We start from the raw sequence: 20,681 nt of genomic DNA on the forward strand, positions 1-20,681 counted from the left end.
CATGGTAATGTATTCAAAACCAGAATTATGAGGGCTTTTATTTCTGTTCATTAAACTTATTTATTGCAGTCACAACATAAAAAATATTTACTTGCACAACATAAAAAATATTTACTTTACTTAAAAATATTTAATAAGTACTTGCACCTTTTTCAATTCAGCATCATAACTCCTAATAACCAGCCTGCTTCTGTCTTGGTCTCCTTTTTCTTGAACCCCTTTTGTATTGATCTTGACTATAAGCCTTAACCACATTTTAAATAAACTTTAAAAATGTACTTACAAATCAGAATTATTTCCTTAATACACAAGAAATCCATTCCTACTGGGATGAAAAAAATGTGCTCCTCCCCAAAGATCTGGAGCAGACACAGCACTGCTAAAAGCAGGAATGTTTAAGAGAAGCACAGCAAGGCCAGTCTAAAAAACAAAAGGGAATCAATGATTTATTGATATTTCCAGCACTTTTTACAAAGTTCATGATAAATGCCACAGTAAAACTGGATCCACACCTATTTTTACATCTCAGGAACCACCTTTATGATTGTAGAGCTTTCAGTTTACAGACTAAAGAAAGTTTAAAACTCTCAGTTCAAATGTTTTCACTGCTTTGGTCACCACCGTGGCACCGCATGTGTCTCTTCAAGTGGCCACGGCGTGTAAAGCTCTTAGGGCAGGCCGAACACATAAAGGGTTTCACGTCGCTATGGCTGTACAAGTGCTCATTCAAGCAGCGTCTCCTCACAAAAGCCCTTCCGCAGACTTCACAAACATAGGGTCGCAGGCCCGTGTGTGACCTCATGTGTATGGTACGATGACTCGATACGATGAAGCTTCTTCCACATATGCTGCACGGATAGGGCTTCTCTCCAGTGTGGCAGCGGCGATGCACCTGCAAACATCCGGCAGAACTGAAAGCCTTTCCACATTCCAAGCACACGTAGGGCTTCTCTCCGGTGTGCAACCTTGTGTGGATGGTGAGGTTTCCGAGACTGTGGAAGCATTTCCCACAGTAAGAGCAGCAGTATGGCCTCTCTTTTGAATGGGATCTCATGTGGGACTTGAGCTGAGATCTGCTGAAAAATTTCTTCCCACAGCTTAAGCAACTGTGAGGCTTTTCCCCTGTGTGATTTGATATGTGAGCCAGTAAGCCTTGCAGAGTGGCAAAACACTTGCCACAGTGGTCGCACTGGTGAGGCCTGAACTCTGGATGGGTTTTCAGGTGGTTCCGCAGCTCAATCACGGAAAACATCTGGCCGCAGAATCGACACTCTCCTGGTGGGCGCTTTGAAGGCCTTGCGGCTTTGTTCTGGTCCGTTCTAACTCGTCCATGAGCCTTGTGGGTTTCCATATGGCTCAAAAAGTCAGATTTCTGAGAGAACGTTTCCCCGCAAGCGATACATTTATACGAATCCAGCAAACGCTCGCTCACCAAGTGGTTATGAACCTTGGAATGATTCACCAGAGACTGCAGGGATATGCATTCTTTCCCACAGTCAGCACACCGGTGCACTGTTTGGACTTTGTGTTCTCTACGGTGCATCAACCAAGCCTTCATAGACTTGAAGGTCTGATCACAGTGGGCACAGGAGTATGTTATCTTGCTATGCCACTTGCGCTGGTGCACAGACGCCTGGAAATACGTTTTAAAGTTCAGTTTACAGGGATGACATTTGTAGGGGCCCTTTTCTGTGTGCCTTCGCATATGCGCCCTCAGTTCTACCTGACACCTGAAAGATAACCTACACTCAGAACACTGATGTTGCCTCCTTAGCTGCGATCTCTTTGTTTGAGTTTTGCAGCCATTTCCTAGAATAGAGACAATAACACCATGAAAATCTAGATACAATCATAAATACATTTAAATAGACATTAATAAACAGATGTACATACATAATTTACACCGATCAGGCATAACATTATTATCCTTGTTTCTGCACTCATTGTTCATATCATCAGCTCCACTTACTATATAGGAGCACTTTGTAGATCTACAATTAAAGTCTGTAGTCCATCTGTTTCTCTGATACTTTGTTAGCCCCCTTTTACCCTGTTCTTCAGCTGTCATGACCCCCCATGGACCCTCACAGAGCAGGTACTATTTGGGTGGTGGATCATTCTCAGCACTGCAGTAACACTAAAAATCACTAAAGCTCATCATGTTACATTTATAATTTTAGTCACTGATCTAAGCCGTTTTGGTTTCTGTTAGAGGTACTTATCAGCTACCTCTATCAGAAAACCGCTGAACCATCGGCAGCTCATCCCATCGCAGCATTATAGGCATAAGATAGCTAACTATGTACAGCTAGTTAATTAGCTTTAAAAAAACATCAGCTAATATAGGAAATCTGTTCACCCAAAGCTTATCTAGAGATCTAACATGTTAAAATATAAATAATAATGTTAATATATAATATTTATTACTGTATCTCCTATTTTTAGCTATTGCCTATTATTTACTGCTTAAAATCATGAGCAGACACACAAAGCACTTCAGATTTGCTTCTGTTGTGGTAATTCAACTCTTGGCAAAGTGTGCCTCAGTTTGTCAGAACATCACCATATTGCTTTTACAGCTTTTCACATTTACATTACATTCCACATGGAGGCCAATAAATTAATTATTAGTTGATTAATTCAAGAGAATAATCAACTATCAAAATACCTTTTTATACAACCCTATAAACAGCTACATTAATGTGAACTGCCATGTCAGTAAATATCCTCCAGAATTATTTCCTTGAGCTTGGAAGCATTAAAAGAAGCATTTACTTGTATTCTCTATGGCCCAAATCAGGCAAATACGTACTGTCTTACCTCATGTGCATGAATCTGAACATTACAATATGTAAAATAACAAGAAAAGTTTCAGACTGTAGATGAAAGCTATTGCCAATGCTAATAACACACTCTGTCTAGGAAAACTAAATCATGACTAAATGAAAGGTTTTGATTTTGTGTGAGCAGCTGAACATACTTCCTTCAGAGCTTCTCTTGGTGTGACAGCAATGCATAAATCGAGTAGCCACTCCCATCTACCAGTCATTTATACTGAAATTCTTTATCTTGTGAAAATCAGTGACAAACATTACAGACAACTTGTGGTGTGAAGCTGGTGGTACAGAACTGAGTGCAGTATTACACCTCATGCAATATCAGTTCAATACGCAGGAGCCTTCAGTTGTGGATGTAATATTATTCATATTTCACCAACTTAACGACTTCTTAATTCAGAGGATCAGTGTCATTCAGAGGGAAAACATACACAGGACAAAAAAGACTTTTGAACATTTCTGTTTACCACAGAGCGGCAGCTATTTTAAAAATGGTATCCCATTAACAAAAACCACCTCAAAAGGTCTATGATCAAAACTACGCATCTGGGAGCATCCTATCAGAGCCATTTTGTTACAACTACATGAGTGGACAAAATAAGCTTCAGGTGCAGGTATTTAAAACATTCCATAATTCAACACTGTTATTTTCATTGTGTAAACACAATGTCACATCAGTCAAACCATGAAAATCACTTGATTTCATTTAATGAAAGATGAAACTAGTAAAATGCATCAACTATTAATTATTTAGTGTGTTATTGTATTATTACTATGTTAACTTCAACACAAGTATTATTATTATTTATAATGAAATACATAAAATGTTTCTTACCTGAGGAAGGAGAAGGAGAGGAGGAGGAGGATGTCTTCAAAACTTCAGGGCCCAATCTGTTAAAAAAGTAATTACAGTTTTATAACTTGTATTAATTGTAATTGTATTTTTCTCCATTTCAAACAAATGTCTACTTGCATAATTTATGTGAACACACTCACTTAAGGGATCCTGATTCACTGCACATGCACCGTGAGAGTGAAACTGAAGGCAGCTGGACTTGTTTAATTACTGATATCAGATGCCTCGGGACAACCACTTTAAGCAGAGGCCCCGCGCTGATCGCAGATGCTTTATCAGCAGCTTCAACACCTCCTTCATCAACGTCCCTCAGATCTGCATTTGTACCAGAGATTTCTGAAATTGGCTCAGGTCCAGCAACTTCAGTTGATGCTTCATTCTCAGGCCTGTCCGGCTCAGTGGATGCTTGCACATCTTCACTTTCACTCTGAGAGGTTTCCATTGTCACCTCTTCAACTTCACAGACAGAACTTTCCTCAACGTCATTCTCGATTAAATCTCCTTCTTCTTGTAAGCCACATCTGGATGATTCCAGCTCTACAACAATGTCACTGTGGCCCTCTATTTGATTAAAATTGAGGATTTTGGGAGATAGAGCTTCTGTCTTATTCTCTTGGCTTACATCCTGGTTCATATCTTGGTTTACATCCTGGGAGGAACTCTCTAAACAGGAGGAAAGTTCTGACTGGTCATCAGTGTTACTCTCCCTGGGCATGGCCACATCAGTCAAAGGAGAGAGCGATAAGGTAGAGATTATTCTGTCCTCCACTACAGAAGGGAGACCTGTTGACAAAACATAGAAAGGAAACTTTCAATCAAATAAGACAGTGCAGCCTCAGAGAGTAAAGGTTGTGCGTAATTCCCTATTCCATTATTCCATACTAGATTATTAACACTATCGTGGCCAATTTAAAGATGATAACATAATACAACCACTTTTACTGAACTCTTATTACATTGTATTGTCTGACAAAGATCAAGGCTCACGTGTCATCACTGTTTTCTTACGCATCTGTTTCACTGTTAGGAGCCTTCTCAAAATTACCAGAAGGAAAAGTGCATAAACAAGGTCACGGTTTAATCGTTCACAGTGGCTATTTTCCACACAGTTCCACCCAAATAAGAGTTCTGTTACCAGCACAGGCCAAATTTCTACTAATTCAAATTTTGTCCACTTTCTATCATTTTATTTTCTCACAATATTTTAACACAATTCGAATGAGGAACAATGATGGCCATCAGTGTTATTGCATAATCTACACATGACACTAGAACAAAAAACAGTTGTTTATAACGTCTTACCGTTTGTTTCTAAAGTTCCTTGATAGTCACTTCGAAGCAAAGGCAGTAAGAATCTGGGATTCCAATCTGTCTGTACCAAGTTCTCCCAACCAGTGGGTGCACTACTTAACCACAAAGCAGCCTAAAAAAAGAAAGAATCAGAAAATGCAATTATCTGTAAAGTGCAATTATTATATACGCTGAATAATTTAAATCTTATAATGATAGGTGGAAAGCAGTATACAATTCAAAACATGCAAGAAAATGTGTACAAGTACATGGTACTCAATTTCCAAAAGACGTTTGAATAATCTTATTCATCCAACAGAAAAAAGAATGTCTGCTTAACAACAGAGTTAGGAGATAGTAAAGCAGAATTATCATCTAAATACCTGTTTGAAGTTTGGTACTGGGAGCAACTGTTCCAATCTGGAGAGAAAATGACCAACCAGGACTTGCAGTGCTTTGTCAAAGTCAGGACCATACTCAAGTGGGAAAACCTCCTGGGGGAAATATGCGGACAGTCCAGCACACAGGAGATCAACAAAGCAGTCAAATTGTACAGTCAAAATTTTTATTTGCAGTTATTTTCATTTAATTGACTTTAGAAGTTTCTCACTTCTAAGGAATTATCAGTAAATTGAGTTATTCAGTATAAATAATTATAACTTTTTTCCGCAAGCTGCATAAAAAGGATGATGCGTATTCAACAATTCTAATGATTTTAAGGGTTTCAAACATCACATTTATAGAAGCTGCTTCATTTTGAAGGTCATAAATGTCATCCTCATAAGTTTGAAAGAAAATTGGAAAGAAGCCAGTTTGATGGAGGCAGATGTGACAGATTGTGCCAGTACAGGCTAAGTTACAACTCTTTCTTTTGTTTAAACTAAAGTATTTGGAGGAATATATAGACATACATTTAGCTAATCCACTTTCTAAACATAAAATGTTTTCCTCCTCCAATATAGCAACCATTATTTTCTCAATGTATGTCAGACCTGCCATTTGTCCAAAGAAACAATGCAGTTAATTTGCCATTTCCCTGGACTTCTCAATAAGATGCAGAACACGTCATGCACTTTTGTCCTGAAGTATAAATCAAGCTTAAGAATACAATCAGACAACAGGTTGTGATGCTCAAATCAAACTGTTTTTTTTCTCTTTACGAGATAACCTTCCACAATTATCAACAAATTCTTACCTGAAAGAAGTGCTCTTTTTTAACTGGATCCTCCAGGAGGCTTATGAGTAGCTTTAACAATTTGCACTGTAAACTTTCTACCTCTGAACCAGCGGCCTGATGAAAAAAGTGTAAACGGTGATCATCTTCTCTTTAACAATAACTGCGAATAAAACTATGCATATTAAATCTGTGTAATGAGGCCAAGGTGGAAAACAAAATATAATTTAATATATATAATTTGCCATTTAAAGCTGTGTATAAAATTACAAAATCATACAAAAGATAAGCATTTTTTTTACATACAGAACCCACTGTATGTCTGGCAGAACTGAAATTACTCATCATGAGATGATCTTCACCTTGGACTCAACTGTCTGAAGATGCTCCTTGATTGTCTCCATGTTGATTGGCACCTCACCTTTACAAGTTTCAAGAATCATCTGTAACAGTAAAAGTGGTCAAACCAACACTGACACTAAGCAAGTTTACCCGAATAGTAATAATCATTGTCTGTTTCAAGGCAGTCATAGAAACAATACACTTATGATGTTACAACAGATTAAAGTCATTATCGGAATTCAAGCCATTACCAGATTTAAAGACATCTGGATTTTATCCCAGTAAGTCCGTGCTTATACACTATAAATCTAATACCTTTTGTTTTCCTACATCTGTGCACATGCAAAAAAATACAGAACACTACACCTGAACCAAATGCAACACTAAACCTGCACCAAAGCAATAAAAGACATCATGCATTTTGAGAGAAACACGGTTACTGACTGACTCGTGTTGAGTAAGAATCTCACCACATAAACTCCTACAGGAAAACCTACAACAATATTCTCTGATGTTGCATTTCTTTATGTATTAGCTGTAAAAGTCTGACTAGATCTCTGAATCTTACCTTTGCTCTGAGACCCATAACCAGTGCAGTCTTTTGCCGTTCGCTCAGAATCTTCGGAAACATCTTCGTCAGGAGAAGGATGTACTCCTCTAGTTCATTAAAATGCTCCAACTTCTGTTGTTGGACGACCTGCCACATGAAGGCAGACATGAGACGCAGTGGCGGCACCAGCAGTCGCAGCGACGAGAATGGAAGAGGAGAACCTGCAGAACAGATTTACAGAATGATCAAATCAGTAAAAGAGAAAATTCTTTTCAAAAGATCTCCATAATTCAGTTTACGATGTAAACTAATTCATTCAATGTGGTTAGATGTGAAATGCTCCATTCTTGACAAACTTACCAAGCCAGAGTTGTTCACAGTGGTAGTGATAGGAACCAAACGTCCATAAATGTGGCCTGATGTCTGAGAGATTATTTTAGAGTACTTTTGAGATCAGATTATGGCAGAAATGTTTTTTTCTTATTACTATTCATGGCAAAGAGGGTCATGTAGGGTGCTGTAAGGCAGAACAGTGTCCAAAGAAAACTTATTCTTGGATTTGTTTATTATATTAACATTGCATATAAAACCTCAGAAGACACACACAGATTTACTGGTCGTTTTGGATAATGTATAAAATGGCTATATTTGAGTTGTAGAAATCACATCTCCTGGTTCCCATCAGCACCACTGTAAAGAAATGTGTTACAAGTAATCACTTCACATGAAATCGCTCTGAATGACTTTGTTTACATCTTGACCAGCAAAAAAATCATCAGAATTCCCTTTTAAAAGGCCTTTTACTGTGATTCTTAACATTTACTCACAAACTCCCTTTCTAAAGACGTTTCCCCCTCGGAGTTTTGTTTCATAATTTTCCAGGCTTTCTAAACTTTCTATGTTCAGCTGTTTCGCTTTGTCATTAACTCTATGATGGCAAAGGAGAGCCTGCAGTGTGATCTACACTAGCAAAACGCATCTGAGCAGGACAATATTTCACAGACAGACAGATATTCATTCATTCATTCATTCACCCACCCTCTGGATTTCACTGTCTATATTATCTTGCCAACACAATGTCCAGACTCTTCCCAAAATATTATTTTTTTACATTTCTAGATGTGGAAATTTTATATAAGAAACTATAACAAAAAAAAAACAAAGAAATTATTTCATTTAGAGCCCATTCACTGATAGTATTTTGTTTTTATGCTACCTATTACTGTTCTGTTATACTAATTTTCTGTCAGTGTTTACTGGCGCAAAAGCTCAAAGCAAGTAAATAATCCATATAATCCAAATCAGACTATGAACAACAGTACCAGCCGCTGCTGCTGCTGAACATGTACTGTTACCTTGTTCGATGTGCGGCGGTCTGCGTTCATACAGTGAAGGTAGCATCGCTCTAAACTTCCCGGCTCTCGCGGCTGTCCGCTTTATTTACCTCAGTTCAGTTCTACACATAAGACCTGAAGCCTATGAGCGCGATTAAGCGCTAAAGGCTGAGGGTTCTTACCCATGTCGCTCCAGAGCGGCAGTTCCGTCCAAAAACTTCAACCAGAACCGGAGAAACGACAAGAACCTCCACCGCCTGCGACTTCAGCTTCTTTTAGCGTGTTTACTGCTGATCCTCAGACCAGCTGATGGTGCTCGTACTGCCCCCTACAGAGCTGGAGCTCAAACGAGCTTTGGTCAGAGCTCTGCTTTGGTCAGGAACGCGCTCTGGTTTTGTCCACCGCTAGAGGGCGCGCTCCTGTGAGTCCAGAATGAACGGGCTGACGTGGAGCATTTGAGCAAAATCAGTTTGTAAATGCGTGAACATTTTTAGTGAGAACAGCGTTCATTTCCTGAACACAGAATAGCGTAAAACATTTTAACGCTGCTGTAATATTTGTAATCTAAGTCCAATTATAAAATATTATAACAGCGCCTCATGTACGTTTTTTACATCAAAGCGCTTCAGCCACTGAGCGCCTCCACTCGTCAACCAATCAGCACTCAGCAACGGTAACGATAGAAGAGAGCTTGTAGAGAGAATTACCGCTCTGCGATGTCCTCCGGTTGTCTCAAACGCTAGAGGGCGCTCCCGAGTGAGTCCAAAATGACTGGGTTGATATGGAGCGTTTGAGCAAAATCAGTTTATTAATGCGTAAATATTTTAAATGTAAAAGATCATTTCCTGAACAATGAATATCATAAAACATTTTAACACAGTTGCTATGTTTTTAAGAGCTTTTAAACTGTATAGGAGTTTAAAACGGTGCCTCATGTATGTCCATGACGTCAGTGATCAGCCATCAGACATCAGCCAATGAGCTGCTCCGCTCACCGGTCAATCATCACGCTCTAACAGTAAAGCCCGCCTCCTGCTGCCCAAAACCCGTTTACTGTAGAAAAAAGGAAACACACAGATAAGATTTCTTTCTTTTTTGGTCAAATGCATCCTTCTACTTTCTAAAATAAAAGAAACGTTCTGGGGAAGTGATTAGAAACTATTTTAACTTCTCGTTTTTAGCCGTTGAGCTCCATTTACTCCCAATTATTGAGGACTCACTCGCGTGCGCCCTCTGTTTTTTTAGTGAAATGCACCCTTCTACCAAAATTAAAGGAACGTGCTGGATAAGTGGATAGAAACTACTGTAACTTTTCGTTTTATGTATTTAGCTAAATAAATTAGCTCCCCATTCATTTAGGACTCGCTCGCTGGCGCCATCTGGCATTCGGCAGTCACGTTTTCCAGGTTGATCAGACACTAGTGGAAGTTTGCAGGAGAAACCGCAGTTTGTAAATTGTAAATTGACAGAGTAGTACTTGGTTTCTGAACACAAAACAGCACATGTTTAAAAACTGCATCTGTAACTGCCAGTGGTGGACAGTAACTAAGTAAATGTAATTTGTTACTGTATTTAAGTAGTTTTTTCTTTTAACTGTACTTTACTTAAGTTTTTCCATTTTGGGCGACTTTTTACTTTCACTCCACTACATTTCAGAGTCTAATATCTGACTTTTTACTCCACTACATTTTGAGAAATCTGTCGTTCCTTTTGGTTTTTGTGTGTATAAAAATGTAACATGTCAAAACAAAGAAGCGCAAAGCCAGAGGACCAATCAGGGCACAGCGGTCACTTTGTTCTGAGCTTGTTTTGACCTGTTGGTCATACCGACCCAGTGCAGCACACGGTTCAACGTCAGCGCAGCAGCGTAAAATTTGGGATAACATACGTCACCGAAATGATGAACTAACCTAACTTTGTGTAAATAAACCACAATATAGAAATATGTACACATAGGCAGTTTGACTGGCACGTTTCTTTTTATCTGAATTCATACAAACACTTTCATTTTATAGTAAATTACTTTCAGTTAGTTTATGTTTATGAACAGAGGCCTACAGATCAACACAGTAAAGCAAAACTTATTTGTGATCCTGAGTTTAAAGCCAGTTTTTCTTTCAGCTTGTAACTAATTTACAAAGTAATCTTAAACTGAAACTTTGCTTGTGTGTAAAAAGTGATTTCAGAGCCACTCGGTTCTCCCTGATGGAAACTGTTTACCTTCAGTGTTTTGTGCTTATGATCATTTTAATAGACGTCAGCATCACTTATTAATGACGTTAATTAATGACTTGAATCCTTGAATCCTTGAACGTTCTATTAAAAGACTGGTTTACCAAGAGAGACACTGGAGGATTTTCACCTAAAATGAGTTCATGAAGCGAGTCTTGTTATAAAACTGATAACAGGACATCAGAGCCATAATTAATCTTTTAGTACTTTTACTTTTGATACTTAAGTACATTTGAAGGCAAATACTTTTGTACTTTTACTCAAGTTGAGGTCTAGAGTAAGGACTTCTACATTTTCTGGAGTAATATTTTACCTTGGGTATCTCTACTTTAACTCAAGTACTTGATTTGTGTACTTTGTCCACCTCTAGTAACTGCTTATAACAGTCTGGTGTGCATTCATTATACCAGCTGATGAGCTCTTCAACCAATCAGCACTCAGTAGCAGTGACACTGAATTTTGACCTTAAGTTTTCCCTTTTCTTCAGGAAAATGTTGAAGTGGGAATGTAAAAGGTTAAAGCGTCAGCACTTCAGTTTTTGAAACATTAGAGTTTTAAACTTAGATGTACAGCTTTATAAGTATCCCAAAACCATTTAGCTGACGATAAATACTTAACACAAGCTTATTTAGCTAGAAGTACTTGGGTGTTTAACGCAGTCGGGCACAAATCCTACTGCAGCGTAAAAGAAATACACTCGGTTAGTCCTACTGCAGCGTAAGAGAAACACACTCGGTTAGTCCTACTGCAGCGTAAGAGAAACACACTCGGTTAGTCCTACTGCAGCGTAAAAGAAACACACTCGGTTAGTCCTACTGCAGCGTAAGAGAAACACACTCGGTTAGTCCTACTGCAGCGTAAGAGAAACACACTCGGTTAGTCCTACTGCAGCGTAAGAGAAACACACTCGGTTAGTCCTACTGCAGCGTAAGAGAAACACACTCGGTTAGTCCTACTGCAGCGTAAAAGAAACACATTCGGTTAGTCCTACTGCAGCGTAAGAGAAACACACTCGGTTAGTCCTACTGCAGCGTAAGAGAAACACACTCGGTTAGTCCTGCTGCAGCGTAAGAGAAACACACTCGGTTAGTCCTACTGCAGCGTAAGAGAAACACACTCGGTTAGTCCTACTGCAGCGTAAAAGAAACACATTCGGTTAGTCCTACTGCAGCGTAAGAGAAACACACTCGGTTAGTCCTACTGCAGCGTAAGAGAAACACACTCGGTTAGTCCTACTGCAGCGTAAGAGAAACACACTCGGTTAGTCCTACTGCAGCGTAAAAGAAACACATTCGGTTAGTCCTACTGCAGCGTAAGAGAAACACACTCGGTTAGTCCTACTGCAGCGTAAGAGAAACACACTCGGTTAGTCCTGCTGCAGCGTAAAAGAAACACACTCGGTTAGTCCTACTGCAGCGTAAAAGAAACACACTCGGTTAGTCCTACTGCAGCGTAAAAGAAATACACTCGGTTAGTCCTACTGCAGCGTAAAAGAAATACACTCAGTTAGTCCTACTGCAGCGTAAAAGAAATACAATCAGTTAGTCCTGCTGCAGCGTAAAAGAAATACACTCAGTTAGTCCTACTGCAGCGTAAAAGAAATACACTCAGTTAGTCCTACTGCAGCTTAAAAGAAATACACTCAGTTAGTCCTACTGCAGCGTAAGAGAAATACACTCGGTTAGTCCTACTGCAGCGTAAGAGAAATACACTCGGTTAGTCCTGCTGCAGCGTAAAAGAAATACACTCGGTTAGTCCTGCTGCAGCGTAAAAGAAACACACTCGGTTAGTCCTGCTGCAGCGTAAAAGAAACACACTCGGTTAGTCCTGCTGCAGCGTAAAAGAAACACACTCGGTTAGTCCTGCTGCAGCGTAAAAGAAACACACTCGGTTAGTCCTACTGCAGCGTAAAAGAAACACACTCGGTTAGTCCTACTGCAGCGTAAAAGAAACACACTCGGTTAGTCCTGCTGCAGCGTAAAAGAAACACACTCAGTTAGTCCTGCTGCAGCGTAAAAGAAACACTCAGTTAGTCCTACTGCAGCGTAAAAGAAATACACTCGGTTAGTCCTACTGCAGCGTAAAAGAAACACACTCGGTTAGTCCTGCTGCAGCGTAAAAGAAACACACTCGGTTAGTCCTACTGCAGCGTAAAAGAAACACACTCGGTTAGTCCTGCTGCAGCGTAAAAGAAACACACTCGGTTAGTCCTACTGCAGCGTAAAAGAAACACACTCGGTTAGTCCTGCTGCAGCGTAAAAGAAACACACTCGGTTAGTCCTACTGCAGCGTAAAAGAAACACATTCGGTTAGTCCTACTGCAGCGTAAAAGAAATACACTCGGTTAGTCCTACTGCAGCGTAAAAGAAACACACTCAGTTAGTCCTACTGCAGCGTAAAAGAAACACACTCGGTTAGTCCTACTGCAGCGTAAAAGAAACACACTCGGTTAGTCCTACTGCAGCGTAAAAGAAATACACTCAGTTAGTCCTACTGCAGCGTAAGAGAAACACACTCGGTTAGTCCTGCTGCAGCGTAAAAGAAATACACTCGGTTAGTCCTACTGCAGCGTAAAAGAAATACACTCGGTTAGTCCTACTGCAGCGTAAAAGAAATACACTCGGTTAGTCCTACTGCAGCGTAAAAGAAACACACTCAGTTAGTCCTACTGCAGCGTAAAAGAAACACACTCGGTTAGTCCTACTGCAGCGTAAAAGAAACACACTCGGTTAGTCCTACTGCAGCGTAAAAGAAACACACTCAGTTAGTCCTGCTGCAGCGTAAAAGAAACACACTCAGTTAGTCCTGCTGCAGCGTAAAAGAAACACACTCGGTTAGTCCTGCTGCAGCGTAAAAGAAACACACTCGGTTAGTCCTACTGCAGCGTAAAAGAAACACACTCAGTTAGTCCTGCTGCAGCGTAAAAGAAACACACTCGGTTAGTCCTGCTGCAGCGTAAAAGAAACACACTCGGTTAGTCCTACTGCAGCGTAAAAGAAACACACTCGGTTAGTCCTACTGCAGCGTAAAAGAAACACACTCGGTTAGTCCTGCTGCAGCGTAAAAGAAACACACTCGGTTAGTCCTGCTGCAGCGTAAAAGAAACACACTCAGTTAGTCCTACTGCAGCGTAAAAGAAACACACTCGGTTAGTCCTGCTGCAGCGTAAAAGAAACACACTCGGTTAGTCCTGCTGCAGCGTAAAAGAAACACACTCGGTTAGTCCTACTGCAGCGTAAAAGAAACACACTCGGTTAGTCCTACTGCAGCGTAAAAGAAACACACTCGGTTAGTCCTGCTGCAGCGTAAAAGAAACACACTCAGTTAGTCCTGCTGCAGCGTAAAAGAAACACACTCGGTTAGTCCTGCTGCAGCGTAAAAGAAACACACTCGGTTAGTCCTGCTGCAGCGTAAAAGAAACACACTCGGTTAGTCCTACTGCAGCGTAAAAGAAACACACTCGGTTAGTCCTACTGCAGCGTAAAAGAAATACACTCATTTAGTCCTGCTGCAGCGTAAAAGAAACACACTCGGTTAGTCCTGCTGCAGCGTAAAAGAAACACACTCGGTTAGTCCTACTGCAGCGTAAAAGAAACACACTCAGTTAGTCCTACTGCAGCGTAAAAGAAATACACTCAGTTAGTCCTACTGCAGCGTAAAAGAAACACACTCGGTTAGTCCTGCTGCAGCGTAAAAGAAACACACTCGGTTAGTCCTACTGCAGCATAAAAGAAATACACTCAGTTATTGTTTTTAGCCACTTAGCTCCATTAACTCCATTCACTGAAGATGCTAGCTAACATTTCGCTCTCGGCAAAGATGAGCAAAAACAGGCTATGAAAGTAAACATTTACGATTGATAAATGATAGAAATATATATCCTCTTTTCCCTAAGATAAATTTATTCAACATAAAAATACATTTTAGTGATTCAAACCATCTGTCACATTTGTTGGCATTCCTGGTATTCTTCTTTGTATTCTCTCCCTTTGCTGTGTTTTCCTATACAGCTGGATGAGGTGGAAAAACGAAATCTGAGTGAATCTGAGAGGATTACTCCATACAAAATCTGTCCATCTTCAGCTCACTCAGTGAAACTTAGGTCAGAGGACTGTAGAAAGTTGATTCTGTGTCCATGGCAACAGACTGATTATATAAAATACATAAGATGGGAAAATAAGATCCATCTGTTACTCTGTAATGACAGAGTGCAGTAATTTAAATAAATACCTCACATTTAAGTTCACAAATGTTTAATTGAAAATCAAAATGAAAAAGGTGCTGTATCTATACGTTACCACCATCTACCTGAGCTGGGTCACAGGCCTGACTATATTTGATACAGATTTACAGGTTGACCCTCAAGACCAAATACATGAGCAATCAGAGCAGGTATTTAACACAAGCAACATAACGAAACCACATTAAACGTACAACAAAATAACAATAATATAAACATTATACAATGTGAACATTTATTAATAACAATGAACCAGTGAATGTTAAATGAGTAACAATTTGTAACAAAAAATTCCGGTTAATTATACAGCTTTCAGTACCACTAGAATTTTTTAATTCCCTTGGATAACTATTCTCAGAGCTTGGCATACATTACAAAAAGAAAACATTTATTAGCTAAAAGCATTTGCTCGAAGGTGAAGTTTTCTTAATTAAATAATGTACTCTTCATACAAAGATCAAGCTAATTTCACAATATTTGATCATTTTACTTAACTCTGTAAAACTAGTTGTCATGGGGCCACCAAGGTAATGTACCCAATTGCCACCAAGTTACCCTTGAACACTTCCTTTGGATGCTGCTAGCGTTTATTCACTATACTTGAATTGCCATGAAAACGACTGACATATTTGCTGATTATAACCATGAACCTATTAAACTGTCAATAGAACAACAAATGGCAAATAACCTACTTGCTCTGAGCAAAAAAACAAAGCACACACGATACTTCAACAAACTATACAGCCAGCATTTATTGATTCATTATATCATCTGCATTTGGTCAAGACATAGGGGCAAATGTGCTTTTTAAGCTCACACTGGAATGTCCTTCAAGTATGTACTTCTCACGAAACCAGCTTTTGCTTCAACTTTCAGAAATACCAGTCATTCAGTCACACATCAATCAACACTGGTGGCCAACATGACTCTGCATGTGTCTGTTCAAGTGAGTGCGGCGCGTGTAACTCTTTTGGCAGATGGTGCAAGGGTAGGGCTTGACCCCTGAGTGTGTGTACATGTGTTTGCTCCAGTCGTATCTCCGAACAAAGGTCTTCCCGCACTGGGGGCAGGAGAAAGGTCGTTCGCCCGTGTGGACGCGCTTGTGCGCAGTCAAGTGGCTTGAAACCACAAACCTTTTGTCGCAGACAGTACAGCAGTAGGGTTTCTCACCTGTATGACTGCGCTGGTGGACCTGCAAGTCTCCAGCGGATATGAAGCCTTTTCCACACTGGCGGCACACATAAGGCTTTTCTCCCGTATGTATTCTCACATGGATGTTTAAGTTGCCCAGTAGTGAGAAGCACTTGCCGCAGTGAGGGCACATGTGTGGTTTCTCACCCGAATGGCACCTCATGTGTGATTTGAGTTGAATTTTGTTGAAAAAGCGCTTCCCACATTGTGTACAAAGCAGCGGCTTTTCTCCAGTGTGATTTGAAAGATGCGCTAACAGGCTGCTGCGTAAAGCAAAGCACTTTCCACATTGGTCACACTGATGTGGCCTGTACTCCGGGTGTGTTTTCAAGTGGACTCTCAAATCGCTGACAACGATAAAGGTTTCATCACAGAATCGACACTTGCCAGGTTCCCGCTCTTTCCGTGGAGGCACCTGAGGTTTGATTTCATGTTTCTTCTGGTGCATCACTCTGGCCCGATATGACCCAAATGTCAAATCGCATTTGTCACAAGTGTAACCTCCGTTTACAGTAGACGCTGTATGCTCTCGCCTGTGGGCCACCAAACCTGTAAGACTGCGGAACACTTTGCCACATTCAGGGCATTTGTGTGTGCAAACTACCTTGTGTGTCCGCTGGTGGGTGTACCAGTTAGACAGAGACTTAAAGCCCGCTCCGCACTTGATGCACTTGTACGTTCTCATCTTGCAGCTCTTCTGTCGGTGGAGAGACAGCTGTTTTGCCTCGTTGAAGACCTGGCCACATTCGCAGCACTTTGGCGGAGTTCTGCTGCTGTGTGTCTGCTGGTGCTTAAGAAGTTCAGAGCGATATTTAAAACGCTTGCTACACTCTGTACACTTGTAAAGTCGCCTGCTGAGAAGGTAAGAACCTTGTAAAGATGTTTTTCCAGATGAGAGAGGTGCAGAAGGACTGCTGGGTTCCTGGAAAGAGCCAGGTTCTTCAGGGACATCATCTGTGAGAACGGGGACAAAAAAAAACAAAGATAACTTTGAAACATGACCAAACATAGTCAGCCTTTACTCCTGGAAATCAACCACTACTTTGTCTTCACTTGGAATTATATGGACACTTCTTGTCTTATTTACAAATCAGTAAGGAAACTAAACTTGAAAAAAGGTGTACGTTCATACAGTGAAACTTTCATGGAACTTTTGCTGCTTGAAACCTACATGCAACTAAATTGCACTAAAAAGCATGCAACTTGCTTGAAACTCCAGCACAATGGTTGCAGCACAGGTTCTATGAAACAGCCAATCAAAATCGCAAAAACACTTCACAGTCATGATGTACGTCACTATTTCAAATGACTGATTTCACTGGGTCAGCACACAAGATAAAACAGAATGGTTTTGTTCAAACTGCAATAAGGCAATAAAGGCCCCCAAACTGAATCAATATTTGTAGTTTTTCAATTTGTAGGTTTCCCAAGCTATGACAACATTTGAGAGCTTCTCACAGTACCACTCTTTAAACAGCTGCTTGTGCCACTGTTTATTCTCCATTTGCCTGATGTTATTTTGATGTACAATAATAGATTAATTTGGTCCTTACCTGGTCTCCTCAGCCCCTAATTGTAAATAGCCCTCAGATTTTAATGTTTCCAAAAACTGCGCTAACACTTTAGCATTTTTACATCCCTATTTTACATCCCTAGACAGACAGACAGACAGACAGACAGACAGACAGACAGACAGACAGACAGACAGACAGACAGACAGACGGCACTCACTGTTCTGAGCATCCCTGGTTGAACGTGAAAGCTCCAATGGCAGGGTGATTTTCGTAAGCGGAATTCTGGGGATCTGCATTTTGGATTCTTGACCTGTATTAGCCACTGCTGCCACGGGAGCTTCAGAAACACCACTCTCTGACCCCTCTGTATTCTTTGGCTCTGCACTAACTTCAGGCATTTCGGTGCTTGGCAAAGATTCAGCCACCTGAGTTGGCATTTTGCTCTCCTTTTCCAAATGCTTAATAGCTTCTGTGATCTCTATTTCAAAGTTCTGCCTCTCTGCTTCTTCCTCTGTTGCTCCTTCATTGGCTCTTGGAGACTGAAGGGTGTTTGGATGTTCTGATGATGCAGTTTCATCAAGACCTGATGTGAGTTCTTCATCATGCTCACAAGAGTCTTCCACTTCACACTCATGCTCTACAACCTGAGGTGCATGGGAAGGACTCTCTGCGCCGAGAAAGGGCTGTGTGTCTGGCTGGTCGCTACTCTGGCTGGACAGAACTGTGTCCATCATTGGAGGGAGGGACAACGAGGAGATGATTCTCTCCTCCACTATTGATGGGAGAACTTATAAGCAAAAACACACAGAATAACAAAATCAATTCTCAATCAACTTCAACTCAATTCTCTTTGTATTACTGAATGGTCAGAGTCCAGACTAAAGATGCTGCTTTTCTCTTCAGCCTTTGACCGGTATGTACTTTGTGTATAGACTTTTCATACAGAATAATCTAGATCTTTTATTTCCTTGGCTTTATTTGGAAATCCAGTCTGGGAAATTCCTATTTTTCATTTATTTACCTTTTAACATTAGACAAGTTTATAATCTAACACCTAATCTCCTCAGAAGTATCTTCTGAACTCTTGTAACTTGGTCACTTAGAATGGAAATTAAATAATGAACAGTGGTCTCTTTTAGATAGTACTATACAGAACAAAATTTTGATGTAAAAATGTACATGCCCAATATATGACTCTGATTCAAAATTCATTTCTAGAATGCCTATATAAGGAGGAAATGAAATCTTACCGTTATCCTCCAAAGGTCCACAAATATCACTCTGCATCAAGGGTAGCAAACTCTCTGTTCTACAAACAGACTCCACACACTCTTTCAGCTCCCAGTGGCAGGCACCCAGCAATGATGAAGTCTGGAAAAAATATTGATAATGTTTCACTCATTTGAAGTATGGAACCAATCATATATTTGCACCCTAATACGCTGGGAGGCTTAAGGTCAAAAGACTAAGGTGTGCACGGTCAAACCTGTTTGAAGTTTGGAACGGGCAGCAGCTGTTCCAGTCTGGAGAGAAAATGGCCCACCAGAACTTGCAGAGCTTTGTCAAAGTCAGGACCATATTCAAATGGAAACACTTCCTGGTGATTTCAAGGTAAACAGAATCTTTTTCACAATTCTTATACTGCATCCATTTATTAACATGTTATGTGTGATGCCCTCTGACATACACTGACCTGAAAGAAGTGCTCCTTCTTGGCAGGGTCCTCAAGCAAGCTGAGCACAAGTTTTAATAGGTTTGCCTGTAAGCTCTCTACCTCTGGATCACTGCCCTAGGAATACAAACAGTATGATAGTCATATAAGAGGAATAAGTCTCCACAATTCCATCTCATGCTTTTGAATGTGGCTGTTTGTGATACGGTTTAGTTGGATTTGCTCTCTTGGTTGAGAAGCCATTTTTATCATGTCCTTTCATCCTATGTCACTTGCTTTATCAATTTAAATGAATGCCTCTCAAAAAATCATTAAGGTTATATATTATGCATATTAGAGTGATGAATTCTGGCATTGCCCACCCAGTTGGCAAAACAACACTACACCACTGAACTTGCTCACCTTTGACGAATGAGAGGACTGGATACTGTTTATGTGTGACTTCACTGTCTGAAAGTCTGCCGGCACTTCATCTCGGCACATCTCCAGAATCATCTGAGGAAAGAATCGTCAGAGAGTGAACACAGCATTAGTCTACCCATCAGAATTGGTTTTATTTTATTAGGAGACCACAGGAGTAAAAGGGTGCCCCATCCCTACCCTCTCTGCTCACCTTTGCTCTCAGACCCATTATCAGCGTAGCCTTCTGTCTGCTGGTCAATACTTCTGGGACCAGCTTAGTCACCACGGACACAAATTCTTCCAGTTTTCCATAATGCTCCAGATTCTGGCGTTGAGCAATTTGCCACATGAAGGCGGACATCAGGCGCAGAGGTGGAACCAACAGGCGCAGAGAAGAAATCGGAGGGGCAGAACCTGTAAAGAGCCAACATCCGTGCGACGGCATAAAAACCTGTACTTGCGTAAAAGTCACATGACGGTCCTAATAACGTTAAGTCTCCTTAGCAACACTAACACAATCTGACCAAGTGAACTAATTTCGCTAGCCCAGTAACTTTCAAACCTTGTTACTGCCATTGCAACTCAAGTCCCTATGTTTATAGCTACAGTCCACACCGACACATGGGTCTACATCTGGAAAGTATTACAAATCCAGCAAAAATCAACAATAAAAGTTTATGGATCACTCTCCAAAAGCCTGAGACTAGCTAAACAGCACTAGACTAGCCTACCAGCTAAAGCGCTAACTAGCTAAGTGTCAAACCAACAAACGTTAGCTTACCAACTTAGTGTCGACTTTATATAAGACTTAACTAGGCAGATGCGACACGTCTTGCATACATAGTTCAGGAAAGCAGTCAAAAACTCATACTCATCGTGTTCTTCGATAATTTCGTTGAAGTTTCTGATAGAAACGTCTCGTTTTACTGTCGTCGGTTGAAACCATTGGCTGTTAGCTGCAGGCTGGGAGATGCTACTGCGCATGCGCGTGTCCACAAACAAAAAAAAGCGGAAACCTTGCGCAATTATTCGTTTATTTAATCAATT

General features: G+C 40.5%; 2 protein-coding genes across 3 annotated transcripts; both read right to left on the reverse strand.

The window, feature by feature from the left end:
• Positions 1 to 421: 421 nt before the first annotated feature.
• LOC108425360 (endothelial zinc finger protein induced by tumor necrosis factor alpha-like) lies at positions 422 to 8,678 on the reverse strand. The gene is made up of 9 exons (XM_017693952.2): positions 8,566 to 8,678; positions 7,068 to 7,270; positions 6,520 to 6,600; positions 6,179 to 6,274; positions 5,367 to 5,477; positions 4,996 to 5,116; positions 3,834 to 4,476; positions 3,673 to 3,728; positions 422 to 1,809 (listed from the first exon to the last, which is right to left on the reverse strand). Exons 1-9 carry the CDS (start codon positions 8,567 to 8,569, stop codon positions 593 to 595), a joined length of 2,532 nt encoding a protein of 843 aa, XP_017549441.1. The 5' UTR covers positions 8,570 to 8,678; the 3' UTR covers positions 422 to 592.
• A 5,821-nt stretch (positions 8,679 to 14,499) lies between these two features.
• zgc:171422 (uncharacterized protein LOC100001353 homolog) lies at positions 14,500 to 20,596 on the reverse strand. Of its 2 annotated transcripts, none has more exons than XM_017693953.2 (8): positions 20,506 to 20,596; positions 19,846 to 20,048; positions 19,635 to 19,727; positions 19,254 to 19,349; positions 19,047 to 19,157; positions 18,811 to 18,931; positions 17,778 to 18,347; positions 14,500 to 17,000 (listed from the first exon to the last, which is right to left on the reverse strand). In XM_017693953.2, the coding sequence occupies exons 1-8, from the start codon at positions 20,507 to 20,509 to the stop codon at positions 15,760 to 15,762; spliced, it is 2,439 nt and encodes an 812-aa protein (XP_017549442.1). In that variant the 5' UTR covers positions 20,510 to 20,596; the 3' UTR covers positions 14,500 to 15,759. The 2 variants fall into 2 exon arrangements, with proteins under 2 accessions (XP_017549442.1, XP_017549444.1); XM_017693955.2 differs by having other exon boundaries at positions 20,416 to 20,507.
• Between the last annotated feature and the right edge of the window lie 85 nt (positions 20,597 to 20,681).

This window comes from Pygocentrus nattereri, chromosome 1 (assembly GCF_015220715.1).
Source record: "Pygocentrus nattereri isolate fPygNat1 chromosome 1, fPygNat1.pri, whole genome shotgun sequence".
Lineage (NCBI taxonomy): Eukaryota > Metazoa > Chordata > Actinopteri > Characiformes > Serrasalmidae > Pygocentrus > Pygocentrus nattereri.